Source organism: Hoplias malabaricus, chromosome 16, assembly GCF_029633855.1.
Source record: "Hoplias malabaricus isolate fHopMal1 chromosome 16, fHopMal1.hap1, whole genome shotgun sequence".
NCBI lineage: Eukaryota > Metazoa > Chordata > Actinopteri > Characiformes > Erythrinidae > Hoplias > Hoplias malabaricus.
In genome coordinates this window covers 10,880,832-10,901,019 of record NC_089815.1, presented here as the reverse complement: position 1 = coordinate 10,901,019, position 20,188 = coordinate 10,880,832, and the positions used below count along the sequence as shown (strand labels likewise).

At 38.6% G+C, this 20,188-nt stretch overlaps 1 protein-coding gene across 2 annotated transcripts in view; it reads left to right on the top strand.

Moving 5' to 3' along the window:
• The window catches only part of dennd2b (DENN domain containing 2B), a 76,492-nt gene that overhangs the window by 31,529 nt on the left and 24,775 nt on the right, over nucleotides 1-20,188 (top strand). For both annotated transcript variants that reach the window (XM_066647299.1, XM_066647298.1), the window contains exons 3-8: nucleotides 1,825-3,048; nucleotides 5,355-5,500; nucleotides 17,402-17,547; nucleotides 18,262-18,477; nucleotides 19,723-19,819; nucleotides 19,943-19,987. In XM_066647299.1, coding sequence (XP_066503396.1) covers nucleotides 1,825-3,048; nucleotides 5,355-5,500; nucleotides 17,402-17,547; nucleotides 18,262-18,477; nucleotides 19,723-19,819; nucleotides 19,943-19,987 — 1,874 coding nt within the window. The remainder of the gene's footprint in view (nucleotides 1-1,824; nucleotides 3,049-5,354; nucleotides 5,501-17,401; nucleotides 17,548-18,261; nucleotides 18,478-19,722; nucleotides 19,820-19,942; nucleotides 19,988-20,188) is intronic.

Below are 20,188 nucleotides of genomic sequence, written 5' to 3'. Positions count from 1 at the left end.
AATCATGAATATAGCCTTAAATTTGCATTTGGGAAACAGACTCTAAACTAAAAGCTGCATCAAATGAAGTCTGAAGTCTCTTACAAATGGCTTTTTAAGCTAAACCTATAGTGGTAAGCTTGGTGCAAATGCTAATAAAAAATCCATGATGTGATGAACTATGACATTTTTATGTTTATCATTTTATAATGAATGCACATTCATATATTAGTGCTCATTTTCAAAGATTAGTATTTAATTTTTAAGAATGTGTTATGTGAATACTGCTCATAAAAACCAGTGCCCTGACATCCAAAAATGGGCTTAGTTTGTCAGGGTCCATAGGGAGACATAAGCCTTGTGTTTTTCACTAATATGACCTCTTCAGCAGACTTCTTGATAGAGCTTATTTTGCCCCTTGAGTTTGACCCCCTTCTAGCCTGAACTTATGAACTTCCCTGAGTCTCTGTAGTCTGTGCTGCTGACTCAGTGGATTTGATTTTTTCTATTTGGTGAAGTTTTGAAGTGGCACTTTTCAAACGTGGAAGGAAACAAAGGATTAAACTCAGAAGGAAATCACAGAGTGTGTCCAACAGCTTTGATATAATCCAACATTTCAATACATATTATTGGACATTCAAAGCTGATTAATGTTGTCATTGAGAAAACTGGCAGGCAAATTTGGAAACAGATTTTAAACTATGATTATTATTAATATAATGAAGTGTGAGGGGAAACGTAGCAAGCAGTTAAATAATAGCCAAAGTAAAGTAGGTGTCAAAAATGCATTTTCAGCTTGTACAGTCCCTGTGTACAGACAGGTGCGCATTAAGGGTTTATTAGAGGTGTGCATTTTTCACACTAAGTTCTGATGCATTTTGTGAATTTACAAGATTTTGTCATAGAGAGCTCTTACTGAAGGCCTGAAGGGCTTCAAGTGCAATTATGTCCCTCCTCTCTTCTGGAGAAGGGCGGTGATAGTGAGGCGTTAAGCAATCTGTCTCAGCCTGCACCCAGGATTATACTCCTGGCCTCCTCCCAACTTGCACTTGTTATTCTAACCACTGCTGTGACATCAGATACAGCTGCCTCTTTCATTCAGGTACGAGCTGAGTCAAGTCCCAGTTCCAGGAATCTTACAAGCACTGCTCTTGAGATTTGGAAACGAGTGAGAAAGCGATTGCGTCGGTTAAGACGAGAATGAGGTCAGTGGAGTCCTTAATGCCATTGCTCAGCAATGAGTAGTGTCTGCATGGTGAACAATGAGCCAGGGACTGAGAATGACGATGAAGCTGTAGTCTGTCTGAGTAGAACAGTAGGAGACAGGACAAACCACTAAGAGAAATAGCTGAGGACTGGTGAAGGTAGGTTCGTTTTTATACTTTGTTTTCATGGTTTCCCGTGGTTTATGTGTGTGAGGTCCATATAAATTCACCCCTGATCATTTTAATTGTGTGGAAAAATCCACACATGCATTTTAGGGAGCTGTATTTGTTTTGGCTTGAAACAGGATTCAGTTTTGACAGAGTTATGTCAAATTACTGTGGTACTTTCCATTGAAAATGCGAAACCTGGATCCATGTTTTAGTTTCTTCTGCTTCCACTTTCTTGTGAAGTGTTTTTTTACACTGTGGTCTGCAGCGATATAAAGATTAACTCACTGCCAAGCGCAGCACACCTTTGGGTATGCTGGGGCATACGTTCCATGTCTAGTTTCCCACAGCGTTTAGCAGTTGAGAAACTTTCTCAGCATAGCTTTGCATTTGCCACTTTCAGATTGTCTAATGGACCATAACAATAGTTTTTTTTCCCCTAACTTTTTTCTGTTGTTTGCTCTTGTTTCAGGTGCCAATCTGTGTCCCCACCTCCTATTCTTTCTGCTGTGAAAGAGTCATGTCAGTCTCAGCTCAGTGACACAGAGGACACTAGTCACCAGGGCAGATACACTAAAGCTGATATAAGGCTCAGATCTCAGAGAAGCCGGAGCTATAAGACAGCCAGCTTGCGCCCTGGCTCCACACTGTCGAGTGAGTTTGAATCCCAGAGTAAGCTCACCAAGGCTAAGAGCATTGGCTGTCTGGATAAAAAGCTCAGTGTCTGCAAACTGTCAGTTGGTGGAGACCAGGAGCAAAAGGAGAACCAACCACAGGAGGGGTCTCCAGCAGGCGATGGATTGTGTCCTGGACCTCTCAGCTGGAGTACCCTCTCCTTAGCATCCTCCACCAACCACGGCCACAGACGCACCCTCTCGCTCAGCCATACTGGAATTGGTACCTCGTCTGCCGCTATCCGCAAGAAGATCTCGGAATGGGAGTGTCGTAAAGTGGCTCAGCCTAGGATGAGTTTGTGCTTAGAGAAGAGGCCTGGCGGTGGAAGTGAAGGTTGCCCCAGCCTTTTGTCCTCTCCTTGCAGCGAAAAGACTTTCGACTTCAAGGGTGTGCGGAGGATGAGCACTGCGTTTTCGGAATGCTCTTACCCCGAAACAGAGGAGGAGGAAGGGGCTTCAGATCGAGAGTGCCTCAGACAGTTCCAAAAGAGAGAGCGAGAAAAAAGGCCTTCAAAGACAGAGTCATCAGGGATATTCCTCCGCAGTGTTTCTGCTCGCAAGGAGACCTCCGCTGTACTAAACCGGATACAAAAGATTGAGCAAGCCTTGAAAGAAAGTCCTTCCCCTTCTCCACCACAGTATCTCAACAACTGCTATGGTGTGGACAAAGCACGCCAGAAGTCTTTCACCATTGGTGGGATGGAAGACTTGGACAGCACTTGCGGAAGCAAACGGAGCAGCATCTGCTCTGTTGCCACTGAGCCAGATACTTGCCCCGGGTCTGAAAAGCTCTCAAAGCTCAGGGCGAGGTTTAGCGTGACCTCCATTAGGTCTGAGAACCTGGAACTTTCTCCTGCACAGGGCCCTCCTAAACCAAAGCGCACTTTTGAGTATGATGCTAATAGGAACCACAAGGACTCCTCACCTAGCAATGGATTACCTGCCAACTTGGAAAACACATCCCCCACAATAGCACACAACCCAAAAACAGATGGAAGGTTTGCCAAGCGATCTCAGGATAGGTGAGAAATATAACTCTTTTATAATAGACACTTTTTCACTGCATGGTACCTTGGCTTGGCTCTACATGGCTTCTTTGCTTTTCCATTAGGCAAACTTGGTCTTGCACTCTCAGAAAAACTCTGTGGTGGTACCCTCAAGGGTACATACAGTTCTTTTAGTTAGGGAATATAATTGTACCATATTCCATAATATTATAGATTTTTAAGTTGCATTGATTTCATATGCCACATCCCAATTCCAGGACTTGTATTATGCTCTTATAATTTACACAGTTCTACTTTGAAACATTACAAATATTCACCTGTCCTTCTATTGGACTTTAAAACCACTGTTGTAATTTTAAAGGTACATTTACAATGTTTATACCTTTATTGAAAATAATGAACCTAAAATACTATCCCTTTTCATTTCTCATGGAACTGGGCCATTTTTTAGCCCCGTCCCTCTTATGGTTCTAAGTGAGCAGAGTAGGGTGTAAACAGGACGTATAAACTTGCAGAGCACTGATTGGCCAGAGACAATCTCCAGTCTACAGCAGTGATCACATTTGTTTTTATTCCACTCACAATTGCAGCTCATAAAGTTACACTATGTTTTTTTTAGAGGTTCAAATGTTCCTTGGCTTGGTGGCTGATGAAAGACTTCAGTGAGAAATAACTATACTGATCTGTCTGAAATCAAGTGTGGAGCAGCCCCAAAACACAAAACTAACATGTGAATGCCCAATGAGTAAACAGTGCCTAAGGTTACTGCCTTTGTTGTTGTGCTTTCAAAGCCAGCAGTTCCTGTGTGAGAGCAGAGAGTACCAGAGACCAAAACAGTGTGTAAAGCTGAGCCAAGCTGAGTAGAATAGGTACCATGTAGTGGAAAAATGACATATTACTCATACATTTTTGTTTTGTCAATTTCTTAGTTTCTACAAGTAATCTCAAAGTCTCAACTAATGTATACATCACTGAATATATAGATAAGGAATGATTTGGTCCCTTGTTTTTATTAGGATTGTTCCTCACCTATTTATCTTGGAAAACACATTAATGTTATGTTCAAAGTGTTGTTAAGAATAAGGGCCCCAGGCCAAGCACTAACCCTACTGATCTAGCTTTAGCCTTGGATTACTGATGTTTATTTCTAAGCACATGGTCACACGAAGGACATGAGCCATTTCCCACATCAGGCATTTGATGGCAAGCAGAAATAAGCATAGAGTCCTCTGTCATTTTTCTCCCCATGTCTTTACCCATATTAGGTAATAGTAATTGTGGGTCTTAAGTGTTGTATTTTATGACCACCTGTGTCTCTCTTTTGTCTTTTAAAAGCAGGTTTTACAGGTTCAATATGTTTTTTAATATTCCTTCTTAACTGGGGTCATGAACATTGGTACAATTCTTGCATGCTGTGCTAATGAAGTAGGCAGTGCTCGCTAACAGTCATAAGGCCTGTAAAACATGTTTTTATTTATTTTCCCCCAGTACCTCACAGAACTACTTATTAGTCCATGCCTAATAAGAACCCTAGGATAGACCCATCTTGCATTTGATTTAACACTAAATTCACAAAGGACTGCAAGTGTACCATCACAAGAAGCTGTAGCAAACCCAAAATTTGGCTTAATCTCCTCTTATTAGATATAGCTAGGAAGCTAGGAAGGTTTTGTATATGGCTCTCGTTCCTCAAGCCTTTTGAATTAGGTTTGGAGTCAGGAGTGTTTAGGCCGGTCACTGAGTGCGGAGACAAGCCAGGTTCCCATGAAGTTTGTGCTGGGGAGGATCTTTGTGGCAGAAACCCTGGTTGACATTCCTGTGGCCATTACAGGATCAACTGTTTAGAAACCATAGGCAGTTAATGAACCAGCATCACATTGTTTGGGGTTTTGACCCTCTAAGAGCTTTTTATATACCAATGCTTTGATGTTTGTGTCCAGCATGAGTTGACTTAGTCGAGGTAATAGTGTTCATTTTGTTTGGCTTATTTTGAATAAACAGGAAATGGCAATCCACCCGAAGCCTACATTATCGTCAGTATAATACGGCTATTATTAATTTGAACAGCACGTCTGAGACCTTCTCTTGGCTTCTCATTTTAATTGGCAGTTTAGGAGAGAGGAAGATGCATATTTGGACTCATGCATCATGTGAAGGGGTCTTTCATCTGCTCAGGTGGTCTGGCCTGATTGGAATCAGCCAGAGGGAGGATGTTCAGCAGCCAGACCAACTGGACAGCACTTCACTAGCTTAGCAAAACAGCGCTGCGTGTTTCAAAGCTGAGCTTTCTTTTTTTGCTTCCTCTCCCATTCATCCTCCAGGGAATCATGTGAATCCGAAGATGCTGCCAGCCTGCCCTCCTCCCACCCCTCCTCGCCCAAAGAAAATGGCACGGCCTCCACTGGGAACCATAGTTGTCCCAGCTCAAAAAACACATTAGAGGAGAACGCCTATGAGGACATCATAGGTAAGAAATGACTACAGAGAATCTCGACTGGGCTCTGAATTTGGTTGTAAACTGGGTCACTGACTTGCTCGGTCTTTAACATGACTTAAACTGAGTAGCTTGATTTTTTTGTGTGTGTGTGTCTGTGTGTGTGTGTTGTATTTGGCAATTGTAAAAATGAATTGACATGTCATGTATTATACTGTATAAATAATTTATATGGAAGATATATCAAGATATACACAGTCCAGTCATAATATCATGACCACCTCCTTTTTTCTGCATTCGTTGTCCATTTCTCAGCTCCACTGATCATACAGGAGTACTTGCTTCTCAGCAGAATTTATTTCCATTGTGCTTCAATGGTCAGGACTGAGCTGGTATCATCTGTGTCATAGTGCTTCAGTGGTGGTGGTGTTAGTGTGTGTTGCGCTGGTACAAGTGGATCACACACAGTTTTTAAACACTGTGTCCGCTAACTGTCTATTCTGTTAGACTCACCTAACTCATTGATCCAACAAGATGCTTAGTCAGAGAGAGTAGCTCAGCTCTCACTGCAAAGTTGGTGTTGTTTGTCATCTAGTCCTTCATCAGAGGACACAGTTGGCTGGATATTTTTGATTGGTGGACTATTCTTATTCCAGCAGTGACACTCAGGGCTTTAAAGACTCAAGCAGCAACTACTGTGTCTGATCCATTTATACCAGTACAACTAGGGGTGGGCAATATTTTGGCGATAACGATATTCTTGGTGATATGAACAAAACACTGAAAAATATTTTTATTAATTTCAAAATCACTATTGCAACAAAACCATTGTATTACTATTAATTATATTAAATAAAATATATTTTACACAGTACCCTGGTTTATTGTACATCGGTTATTTTGTAACCAGACACCTCCATATGACTGAAGTCACTACCCTTTTTTTTTGGAGCAAATCCCTCTGCCTCAGTGCCACTTTCCACCGTACTTCACTGTGTCTAAATCAATTATATATCACTATTATCAAGATGTAGATTTTTTATATCGTTTTAAAAATCATGATGATATTATTGCGAACGATAAGATATGGCACAACACACAATAACACACTAAAACCATGTCAATGTCAGAGCAGCACCCAAATACCTGCTCTGTGGGGGTCCTGACTATTGAAGAACAGGGTAAAATACGACTAACAAAATAGTCACAGCAATGGATGGACTTAATTCTGTAATTGAAGAACTACATAGTGCTCCTCTATGGTCAGTGGAGTTTATAAAATGGGCAGTGAGTGTAGAAACAAGGAGGAAGTCATAATGTTATGACTTGACTGTGTATCTAACTGAGTTTTTGCCTCAAATGAGATGATAGCTTGGCACGATTTGGTGTTTCATCAATAACCAGGAAATCATTAACTAAGAAGGATCCGTGAGGACTGACATATTTATTCGGAATAAAATCAGACCGGTTGCTAATTCTACAAGAAAGGACAAGCAAACAAGCTTTTTCCCATCGATTCTGTGGTTTCAAAAGGCATTTTCTCTTTTATGATTGATGATGTGCTTTGGTTGCCAGTTTTTCCAGACAATGGAGGTATGGAAGCCAGTGAAAACAGATGTATTACGTAATATTGGCAAAGGACAATTCCAAAGTCATGGTTTAAAATTGTATGCATCCTCTTCTTGGGAAAAAAGCCATACATGGCAAGCCAAAAAAGTTACAGTGCTTTTGGGATGTTGTTAATACTATGGGATTAAATAATATTTTTCCACAACATTTTGAATGAGTAATGCAAAAGCTGTTAATCCTCATTCATCATAAGTCACCTTACTTAAATGTTTTGCATTAGAGACATTACTGGTTTTCATAACACTATGTAAACATTAATAATAACTTTTGTTGTTTTGTATTGCTCTATGGCTTCATAGAAACTCCCTATTGGTTTCTGGGTGGCATCAGCATGGAGGAGTGTGTTCAGATTGTGTTCATTAAATCTTTCAGTGTCCAAAAGGAAGCAGCCCTACTTTAATTGTTCTATAAAGACAGCTACTATTGCTAAACATTGGGCAAAAGGTTTCAGTACCTGATGACTCTGTGCTCCTCACTGCTTACACAAGCAAGGAATAAAATCCTTTTTTTTTTCTTGGTGGAGGGTGACGAACTACTGGCTTGCAGTGCTGCCTGGATTTTATGTGCTACATTCCTTCCCACTAGGAAATGGCCTGTAGCTGCTCTAAAGCTCAGACCCTGAAGAGCTTCTCATGGCGACAACGTACTTGTGTCTCGTCTTGCAGCCAGACCATAAAACTCTGCTGCTGAGAGGACTTGGGCACCACACATTAGCCTATAAACAGAGTTGGGTAGTAAATACTGAAGTATATGTAGTTGGGTAAAATATTGAATTTCCTTGTACTTAAATATATTGAGGAGTAAAGGAATCTGCTTTTATTTTTATATTTTATTTTCAATTGAAAATTTTGTGTGGGTTAAATGTACTTATGTTGTATTAATGAGCTGTTTGTGATTGGACCCTGGAGTTTTAAGCCCTATACAGACAGGGTTCGATTAACCTGTGTACATGGTTTAAAGTAATTATTACCAGATTATCTTAGTAGTTTTAATCCATTCCAAATAGACATTTCAGTGATTTTTCTGGAGTGTGTGCTTCTGTTTTAGGAAACATTAATGAGCCTTTTACCTACTGTAAAACGAACAGTAAAAATAACCCCAGGTTATATTAATCTCATTTGAATTGACACGTGGGAGGATGTTCCGTCATATCCCGGGTAATGGTTTTTTTGCAGGTTTTCTTGAGAATAGAATCACTGGAGAAGGTGTTTAGTGATTCGAGTACAAGGATAAAGGGTCACTCAGTGGAGAGACATTTCTGGTAGCTGTAGGTAGTATGTGTGTACAGTAGCCTATTACATACGTGTCATGATTGTGCCTCTTAAATTTAATTTACCATTAAACAACTTATTGTATCAGTTATAATCATTTTGTGAAGGTTTAGTACATTTTTTTTTGCCATTTTCTCATCCATTATTTGTTTTGAAGGATGAAATTTGTTTAGAAAATATGGTTGTTGAAGGATAGATAATTTTGGGGAGCTGTTCTCAGATCAGTTGTGACAAACAAGTAGCCACTCAGTTATATAAGATTTCTTATCCACTGCAAATCTGACATCCAGTCATAAATTGACATTATACCAGCTGTCATGTAAAACTAATCATTGTCCAATAGAGCTTTAGTCATAAACCTATACATATGCAGTGATGCCACAAAGACATCGGCTACAGAATTGTCTTAGTAATTAGGTAGTTTTTTGACTTGCTGCTCTTGTACTTCTGCTCCAAATGAATGTAGAGGAAGTACTGCAGTCACTATTTAATAAATAACAAACATTCTGTAAAAGGGTGGATTTAAGCCTCTCTACACATTCCCAAAGAATGAACTCCTGCAAAATAAGCCGATGACAGCAAATGGAAAATTGTACCATAGAGGTTTTGTAGTTGTTTCCTTCTGGGTTTTTTAAAAATATTTTTATGGGATTGAATGAAAGCATTGGCAAGCATTGCCAGGCCCTGTGATAGCTTGAAGAGGGTGCAATGTTGTTGTTTCATCAAAGATGACCAATGGTTCCAAGAAGCATGTGTCAGTAGCAGTTGGGGAGCTGGGTGACTCTGCAGTGGTCTGACAAAGGCCTCATTGTTTCAGTGAACACCTCGATTGGCATTGCGGTTGCATGTTTTTTTTTTTTTATTCTGATTAGTTCCAGAGAAATATATGGCCATCAACAGTCCCCAGCCACTGATCTCAGGACTGATGGTGCTGCAACTGAAGGAGAAATATGTGGCTGGTTTTCTGAAGTTTACCTCATGTAGGCAGCTGTGGTTAGCAGGTCAGTGGTCTTTTTCAGAGGGTACGACGGAAGTGAAAGATAAGCCTTGGCTTAGTTCTCACTTGATTCAAATATCAGTCTCAGATTTGTGCAATTATGGGGCCCCCAGAATACTTTACCGGCTGTTATTGGGACCGGTTCAAATAAATATATTCATTCATGTTCATTATAATGAGTGTTGACCTCACATTTTCTCAAGCAAGGAATAGACATTTTGAAACAGTAATTTATTTGTTTCTTTTTTATCTGTCATCAAAAACAATTGTAATGTGTAATTGTGTCTGTAAATCCAAAAATTTGCAGACATGTCTTATTATTGGTGAATTCAGATAATTTATGGTGCACTCACAGTGTACATTTATGTTAATTTCTGTCAACACAGATTTGGCTAGATGGTTATAGCGCACCTCCCAATAAGGCTGTGGAACTGGGCTCGCTGGAGTAATGGAGTGTTATTTGATACCTCAGATAGGAACTGGGGAGATTTTTGTGATCCAGAACTAATAATTCACAATCTGGGCCTGACTTGACTAATAATCTTATGGCTGAACACTATCAAATCCCCACAGACAAGCCATACCACAAGAGTAGAATGTGCTATTGCAGCAAAGGGGGTCAAACTATTTATCAATTCCACATATATCAGACGAAATGTTGGATGATCACGCCACAGAAATTTGGCCATAATGTGTGAGATAATTTATACCACAGGAATAGTCTTTTACACTTCATTTGAGACCAAAGAATAATTCACGTAGAATTTTATGGAAAAATATAAGAACAGTGCCAGTATTTTCTTAAACCACCATTAAGAACTGTTCTTTTGCCTGATCTGAGCATCCGGTCTTTTATGGATTTGCAGACACGCAGACTTAAAGTGCATTATTAAGAAAGTCCATGGGATCTTTCAATGCTGTCCAATGCTATAATTCATCTGTGCCATAAAAAGGATAATACAGACTGCCTGTGAACTTCCAGAGAAGCCATTTGAAATTTGTTCATGGAGTTTTACAAAATATATTATGACAAACAAATAGAATGGGGCTCCAAAAATAATATTATTAAGCGAAAACATAGGGGACAGAGAGGTATAAAGTGAGTTTCTGATACTGATGTACCACTATCCTGTTATAGCCCAAACATTCATATATACAATTGCATTTATAACACATTGCGTTTTATTATTGTCTTTTATTGTTAGATTTTAAGATAAAGAGGACAAAAATGACTTGGTTATCTACATTCTGCAAGGTAAAATAGTTACATTCTATCAGACAGACCCCTGCTGTCTTGTAAGCACTGGTGCCCATGCTAGGCTATGTGTGTATGTGGTGGAGTAATACTTGAAGAGCTTCGGACAGAGCATCATGTTTCTCAGGCAGTCACACAGCAGAATCAAAACTAACTTTGTTAATGTAATTATACCCAGGATAAGATGTATACTATCCTATCAGTTCATTAGAGTATTAGAGTATAATTGGAGATTTTAGTGTAAATCAACTATGGAAGTTGCTTAAGCTGGAGTGACTTCTCATTTAGTGTTAAAAGAGTTTCACATCATTATTCACTGCCTAACACAGTATGTCAGTAGACACAGCCAAATTTTCATTTTTTATTTTTTTAGTACTAGAACAAGCCTTTTTTTGTATTCTATGTCTAAGGCCACTGCACCTACACAGTAAAATGTGACCAACCCAGCCTCATTTATGGCTATATTATGAACCCTGTGTACAAGCATTACAGAAAAGCAATTTGTTATTTTAAGTTTCTTAAGGCATATTTCTTGTCATGTGATGCTACATTTTTAATGAGTACAATGTGTCTGATGTGTTTCAGTGTGTGAGCAGAAAACCAATTGCCCTGGAAACTAATGCATCCAGCTTACAAAATTATACTCACTCACTCACTCACAGTTAGGAATTGCTTCACAAGGGGCATTAGTTCTCACATACTCACATTTAGCAACCGCTCCACCAAAGGGGTGCTGTTGTGCTTCATTTCAATGACACTTTGTTAGCAATTTAATCCATTCTAGATTATTCTAGGTAACAGCTAGAGATTTGTTAGAGAAATGCTGAAGGTTGTTTTAAGGAGTGTAAATTTCAAGGGCATCTCTGAGATAATATACTTCAGACAAACTATGGCACCACATGGTTTTGTTCAGAAAGATATTCTTTTAGCACCTTAAGGACATCAATAAATTTTGGGATTTTCTGACTAAATCAGATGTGGAGAAACGTATTGTTTTTATTTCGAGCAGGATTGATTGCTGTAATGGTTTCCTAACAGAACCATTCATCATTTTCAACTGATTCAAAATGCAGCTGCCAGAGTTCCCACTAGAAGCAAAGGAAGTGAACACATCACCTCTGTTCTTAAATCAGTACACTGGATGCTGTTACTGGTCCATACATGTTTTAAATGTGTTGGACCATTGTGCTTATCTGATTTACTGCAAAGATGTAAGCTACGCAGAACTCTCAGGTCTTTAGGAACCAGTCAGTTAATCCTGCCTAAGGTGAAGTCTAAACATGGAGAAGTGGAGTTTAACTACTATGCTGCTCTTAAGGGTATAGTTCATAATTGTAATCAAAAAACACTTTTTTATAAAATTCAGAAGGTTTTTTTCTCACCATTAGCTTTCCAGTCTGTTTTTGTGCTGGAAATCAGTCTGATGTGTTTATGTAGCCCTGGTGTCTGTAAATTAAAATACAAACTGGCTCAGTCGGGTATGCTAGATTTTCTCTCTCTCTCTCTCTCTCTCTCTCTCTGCTCATGGCAGAGTCTTTCTGAGTATATTTAGACAATGGAGAGAACTCCAAATGTTGAAAAGCATGAACCGAAATGAGGATATTGTATGGACTAGATTTCTGTTGTTTCGGATCACTTAAGGTGGGAATGTCTCCAAATTGGGGAGATGGCTAAATGCATTATCGAAAGTGCTACAAAACTAAACAACTGGAGTTACAAATGAGTTTCAAACAGTGAATACAAACTTACAGACATGTTAAACTTCAGCCAATAGAGAACAAAAAAAACAGCTGTTTTTTTCCTCTCAAACACACCATTCCACCTTAAAAGACGCTTAGCTTTGGAATGTAAACAAACAGAGAGAACTGCAATTGCCCACAAATGTAGACATTCATTTTGAGGCTTATTTATTCTCAAAGTTAATTACAAATACAGATACATATGAAGCCTTTTGTTCTTACTCTTCTGTTTAGTTCACCTGTATTTGTGTACATTCTCGGAAAGCTTATTGATACAGATGTAACAGAGCAGTACCACTGAAAACTGTGGGGGCAGTGCAGTGCCAATAATTCAATCAAAAAAATTCTCTATCTACATGTGGTGAAGTATGTAATGGCCTCACAGACCACCGTTGTTTTAAACCGCTGCCTCATTGTCTTTTTTTGGAATTGGTTGACGTTATATTATCTGCACCACTGCCAATAGCATATTTGTTCTGCTGCCAAACTTGGCCTACTTTGCTGAATCTGATACCTTAATTAATTTCTTTTTGTATCATAATTTTATACAGACGCAGCACTGTGTCATTTGAACAGCATGTGTGTCTCACTGCGTTAGTAAAATTTGCCCTTTTTTTCTTTTTTTTTTTTAACAGAAGTACCTCAACATTTCTACATGAATACCATCAGCTATAAATAAACACACTTTGTTATAAACACACAGGTATTTCAGTTGTTCAAAACTGTAAAGGACAGACAGGAAACTCAAGTTGAAAGTTACTCATCCCTGTCTTTTGTAGAAAAGAATCTCTGTTCTACTATGAGCTACATGTGTGAATTTTGAACTGGATGCATTTCTGCATGTAAATGAGCTTTGAAATGAAACTCAGTTTACAGAGAACAACATAATAGCACTTTAAAATCAAGAATAAACACATTTCTATTTGACAAGGCTTATAGCTCAGCTTAAAAACTTGTCACTTTGTACTGTGTAACAGCACTTTATTTCTTGCCAAGGTCCTATATACTTCTATATTCTAATTTTTTTAATTGTTTCAAATGCCTTTTATTTTTTTATTACTTCTTCTTAATTCATTGCTTTTTACTGTTTCTTCTGATTTTGTAAAACTCTTTGAATTGCCCTTGGGTATGGTAGGTGCTCTATAAATAAATGTGCCTTGCTTAGCCTTCAGCAACTGTTCTCTAATAATACTGTTGGAGTACCACTTGATGTGCACTCAGAAAGCAGCCAGTACATAGTCTTCTTATTTTGTGTGCTGCCTCAGGGACCCTGTGCTGAGCACATTAGTTTTGGTGATGATTGATCTGTCAAATAGCTCCTTCAGACAGGGTCCGATTACATTCAGCCATGATGTAAATCTCCAGGTAGAAAGATTGTGCATGCCCTGTTTGTGCGTAAGCTCAAAGGCTTACATTCCAAGCAATTTCCATTTACTCTCATGTGGCCACCCTAATCAAGTTTCTGTTGTTGTAAATATGAGTAACCTTTCTTTTACATCTTATGTGTAATTTGTCTTTTCAGACTTTTCACATCATGGACTCTGCTTGTTGTGCTGATGGATGCGCTCTGTAGTTTAGTGGTGCCATAGACTGTTTAAGCAACACAAATGCTTGCTTCAGAGGGACATTCTAACTACCACATGAATGCCTGCTTCTGCCATAAAGGTCACAAAATAGCAGTGGAAGTTTCAGCGTGTTTTTTTATTGGTAACACTATACACATATTGTCTGCTTCCTTGTCTAAGCTCCCTGTCCATTTCTCTTTGAAAGCCGGGTGTGTACACAATGGCGCAATCACAGTGTATACAGTGTATGCACGAGTAATGGGAGTATGTGTTTTGGTGAGCTGTGAGCCCATTCTTTTTTTTTGGTGTGTGTTAGTTTCTGTAAGCAGAGAATCTGATTGGTACCCACCAGCACGTCAGTGGTCAGAGAGCCGTATCATTTCTGCCAGCATGTTGTCATTAGGTTGCTTCATTTGAGAGCTGTTTTGGAGTCCTCTGGGTTCACTGAGGCCCTGTTATTGTCTCTTAGCTTTAATGTTACTGGAACTCTCAGCAGTCCACTTTTTGAGTGAGATGGAAGAGCCTTGCTGATTGTGCTCTTTGTGTTCTAGATGTTAAGGATGCCTTATAGTTAGGCATCACTTTGGGTAAAGCTTTTTTGGGATTTGGAAAGCTTTTGGGCTTTGCGAGTCCCTCCCTTCACAGCAAGACCTCGTTTATAGTGATCAGCAACTTGGCCATGTCCTCAGGCCAAATGTTTTTGGCATGTAGATCATATGTTGGAATGGAATAGGCCCACACTGGTTCACATCTTGTCATTTTCCACTTCTAGATGCTGATCAAGCTGTAGATTTTCTTTTAACTCTTACCAATAATAAAACCCCATTATGGGATTATTATACATGCAACATTGCCAAATTTTTTACAGACGTGAAATTTGGCCCAGATCCATTTTAATGTGCTTAATGAAATGCAGCAATTTCAATTTTAAAGCATGATTTTAAAAATAAATGGGATGGATCTATTTGAAGGCATTCCATCTAGGACTAAACTAAGTTTCCCTACACCGGACACATTAACCGCACTATTATTCCAAAAATCATTATTATTAATATTTTCTAATGAAGGTGTTCCCTACACCGCTAATATATACAAAAGATGAGCACCTCCCAATCAGAGAGCACTGAGAATAGCAATTAGTTTTTATTATTTAAAGATGGTGTTCACAATTTTAATCTGAGAACATGTTTTTCATAAAATTCAGAGGATATTTCCTCAGCATTCACTAGCTCTCCAATCTGTTTGCAAGCTGGAAACCCTTCTAATGTGTTTTCAAACCCAATTGTCAGTAAGCAGTTAAAAAAAAAACAGCGGGCCTAGGCTATTCTAGGCTTTCTCACTCTCTGATTATGGCAGAGAAACGGCTGAGAGAGACCTCCAAACTTGAAAAGAATATATATGGGTATATAATATATATATTGCTCTATTCCTGCTCCATAATAAATGCCTTCTTTGTAATATTGACTTCTTTTTGCTGCTTCAGGTTTCAGGTTTTAGGTGGAACTGGAGACTGATAACAGGCTACTAAGTACTACAAAACAACTTGAGTTACAAATGAGTTTCAGTGATAATCCAAACATTGAATAAACACTTACAGACAAGTTAACTTCAGCTACAAACAATCAGTTTTTCCAACTGATTTTGTCGCTATAATTAGCGAGAATTCAGACCCCTCTGAAAAAAGGAACTCTTTTTCAAAAAAGCAACTAGTGACAAATCTAGTAACTTTTTCTGGTGTTATTGGAGACTTTTGGAGACTCTGACGTGACAGCACATACCGTTCTGCATTTACTGTCCTCAACAGCTCTTGCTACTGGGAGCCCCTCCCCCCGTCTTAAAACACTTACAGGCGGTCAGTCTTCGAGTAACTGCAGTCAGAGCAGAGAGGAGACCCACATCCTCTCTGCTTCGCATCCAAAAGTGTGTACATTAGGTTTTAAACCTTTTTTGGACCAAAAAAATAATAATAAAAATGAGACAAAACCTAACTTTGCTGGTTCCAAGCTCGGATAAATCAAGATGGTTGGACGTAGAGCTAGCAATTCCAGCCCACATAAGTCTTTTGATTAAATATAGTAGTTCTAAACATAGTTTGTGTGTTTTTAACTCACTTTTTGTTATATCTCTTTTCAATTACAGCATCAATTACAAATGGACAATTATGCCAATTAGGCGATGACACCATTTAGCGACTTTTACGACAGCCAATAGCTACTCACTTTACTGAGGAGTTGGCAACACTGCAAACAACAGTCATGTTTCTCCCATTAAACATACCATTCCACCTTAAAATTAACATGTACATGAGAACAGTACTTCTACACAATAGTAGAAGTTCCCTTTCATAAAACGGCTAAATGTAAATAGTTTGTTAGCTTAGCTAACATTAAAAATCACACTTAACTTATTTCAGCTTGTTAGTAATACAACTGATGCATTTCATTTCTTGTCTGTTGTCTAGTAGCTTTTAGACGGCTGTGGCAACATTCTAACTATCCTTTATTGGACTAAACAAATTAGAGACCCATTTGAACACATTTGATGCTCTTTTAGCCTGATCAATATTTACTTATAGATCATTATAGTTAACAGTATGTCTTTAAATTAACTTCTATCCAATGTGACTCCTGTAAACTCCTGTAAACCTAATGAAGGTTTTTCACCTTGCCACAAACACTCAACCCTAATATGCTCATGATTATGTGTGTGTTTTTTGTGTTTCTGTTTTATCACATTAAAGGAATTTCTTCTTAGGGAGTTGTAAGCTGATGCTTTTGGACTCAGGACACTTTGGCTGGTCTGCAGGCTCTAATCTTAGTTCCTTGTTGGCCCATTGTTCTGGACACAGTGTGTAGTCCAAGGAAACTGTTGTTTCCAAAAGAATCTGCTTTTGGAAACAATACACTTGAGTTTCAGACCTGCCAAAAGTAGACCTGGGTGACTCATCTGCACTGTGCCCTCAATAGCTGCCCTGTTGGATGCCATTTTCTGCTCCATTCAATCCTTCTCACCCCTACGCTTTCTTTCCCTTTCTGTAACTGCCTCTCTCCCACACAGTCCTTAAAAAGGCCAGATTATTTCTTTCCTTTTAAGTGTGCTCTTAAATTGCTGATGAAATGCAAAAAAGTGCAAATTAAAAACACTTAAATATAGTGGTTATATTTACAATTTAACCACTGGGATTTTTCATTAAAATTTATTAGAGTAATATATATATTAGTCTAGATATGTTGCATAATTTTTTGAGCTTATGTCTTAAAGCAAGCAAAATGCTAAAATATATTTAATACCTTTAAATCTATTCAAAAATTTGACTCAAATATTTTGACTAAATATTAGATGTTTTCACTTGGTAAGACATATTTTTCATTTTTTTGTATTTTGCTTGTAGTCTGAGTTTGACTCAATCCCTCTCTCTCTCTCTCTCTCTCTCTCTCTCTCTCTCTCTCTCTCTCTCCTTCCCTGCTGATCTGCTCAGAGTCTATGAAAGAGAATCCATATGAGGATGTGGATCTGAAGGGGAGAGGAGCAGGCCGCAAGTCTCGACTGTTACCCGAGAGGTCTAGCAACTCTCTAAACAGGATGTGGACCTCCCAGGACAGGAAGTCCCCTACACCTCCCCAGGTGATTTCACCTCATCAAGCAAGTGTTGACTGATTTAACTGTCCTCTGTATAAACATCTCCTGCTCAATGGTGCATAAAATAACCATAAACTTACATAGTACTCTTGTATGACATTTAGAAACCAAAGCTATGATCCATTTTAAAGAAAAAAAATGTTTTTTACTGATTCAAAAATAGCTGACGTCATAAACATGTTTATGTGTTGGTTAGTATAGTAATAATAATAATAATAATAATAATAATAATATTAATAATAATAATAATAATAATTGGCATTTCTAAAGCATTATTCAATAAACCAAAGACGCTGTTTACAATGGGACGAACATTAGACAATAAACCACATTAGACAATAAACAAAATGAAAGGAACAAATGAACAAAACATTGCACAAAACAGAGGAGTAATAGCATGGCTTGGTCTGTTATAGGCTTCAGGAAACAGTGAGGTTATAAGCAACAGAAAACAGATGTGTTTTAAGATTGGATTTGAATAGTGATAGAGAGTTTGACTGTTGAATTTCTGGAGGGAGGGAGTTCCAAATAAGTGGAGCAAGCCTGGAGAAGACTTGGAGAATATCTGAGCAGTGGGAGACTTTAGCTAACATCTCCCTTGTCATTCCAACTGTTTTCTGTATTTGATTAAGAGAAAGCGCAGCAATATTAATTAATCTCTTTCCTATTATACTGTTTTCTCTTTCTCTTTGCCTTCAGCTCCCGTCAAAGCCCAGCAGTCATTCGTTACGTCTCCCGGGCGCTACTGATAGAAAGAGCCACCGCATGTCTCGATTGTCTAAGAGACATAGCCACGATGACATGCTATTGCTGCCCCAGCTGGGCATGGCCTCGCCCTCCTGCGGGCTGATGGACGACAGCTTGAGTACTGCCAGTGACACGCTGGCCTCCCGCAGACACAGACGGGTCCCAAAGGTAAGGGTGGAGCACAAATGCTTAGAAGAACTTTCAGTAAACATGTTACACCATATGAAGCACAGGTGTGAAACAATACATCAACATTTCAGACACCAAAACTTTGGCAGCTGAAAATTTTAGGCCAAAATCATTCAAATGGATTCCATCATGGAAGAAAAATGTTTAAGTTTTCAACCAAAATAGTTAATATAAATGCTGTTTGTTTTTGTTGTTTTTTGCCTGACAACAGAGTGAATACAACTTTGTGTATATTTTTGCCCAGCTAGGAAATGTATATTCACTGATTATGTAGATTTTTAAGGGGCAAACTGATCAGGTAATATTTGTCTATTGAATTTATACCACATGAAAAATTCTATTAAAAATCTGTAATGTATTTTTGTTTTTATCTGTTTTTAGTCATATTTTGTCTTGTGTATTTTATATTTTATATTTTACCATTCTAAATGGTAATTAACAGCAAGTTAATAATAGGCGTTTGTTACTGAGTGAATGTGGAGTACTGTGAGTTTGTTTTACAGTCTGTGCCTTATTTTGTGGAAACAGATGTGTATTTTCTGGGGGCACAGTTCATTTTAATGCTCATAAATATTAGCTGTAAGGTAAAAAAGGAAAGAAAAACATTGGAGCTCATTGCTCAAGTTCTCATAACTTCACCAAACAGGGCGCCATACCTTGCCCTCAAGGACTGACATATTAAGTTTCACTGTTTTTCCTTAGCTAGATATTGGACCAGTAGGTGTAGCTCAACTGACAGCTATAATGAGCACAGTATGTATTTCCTTATATAGTTATCAGCAACAGTTGCATCCAAAATTAAATCAAGTGAGTTAAAGCTCCAATCAGTAAAATCTGAATTGAAAAATTCAGTTCAGATATCTTGAGATATGCCTGCACACAAACACAATTTTTCAGTGTTTGTCAGCTTTGTAGTTTTTGGGAAGGTTTTTGATTTATAAGTTGCATAAGGTGCTCTGAAGTCTGAAGAATCATGCCAGCGCAGCAGTAATGACAACATCTTATGAATTATATTTTGTGCACACTGCCAGAGCTGCGGTAGTTAAGTGACTCATAAGCATACCCAAAATTTAGATGGTTAAAATCCCTCCATGGTACACCACAGAACTCGGATTATGTGTCAGAAATTTACAAGTTCTGAAATCCCATATTTTGTCTGGATTTACTAAGTGTCCCTATGACTCCCAACATTGTTCACCAGCATCATTTTTTTCCCCTCATCAGGTGGTGCAGAGAATTAACTCTATCTACTGTACAAAAAGAGGCAAGAAAAGACTAAAGAAACTCTCACTGACCAATATAGAGACTGCTTCTCTCAGAGGTAGGCACACTTTTATTTGTAATATATCAGCCTTCCAAATAGTGCCCACGGGGTCAGTGTTCAGTCCACATAGTTTTGCCAAATTGCCCTTTGACATCAAACAAATTTCTTTTCTGTTTGCAGATGACAACAGTGAGAGTGAGAGTGACTCTGATGACAGGTTCAAAGGTGAGAGGTCAGCACATGTGGCTGAATAATGATCCCTGCTCTGTGGTTTGTTTTGTCTCTGTGTTTTTCAGTTGTCAAAGCCTTTGTTCCTCCGAGAACCCAAGTGCACATGACCCTGTCTATGGATCACAATTTATAGTCTCTAGACCATTACTTTTATCAGATATACCTTCAAAGACTTCAACAGACTGCCACATGTTA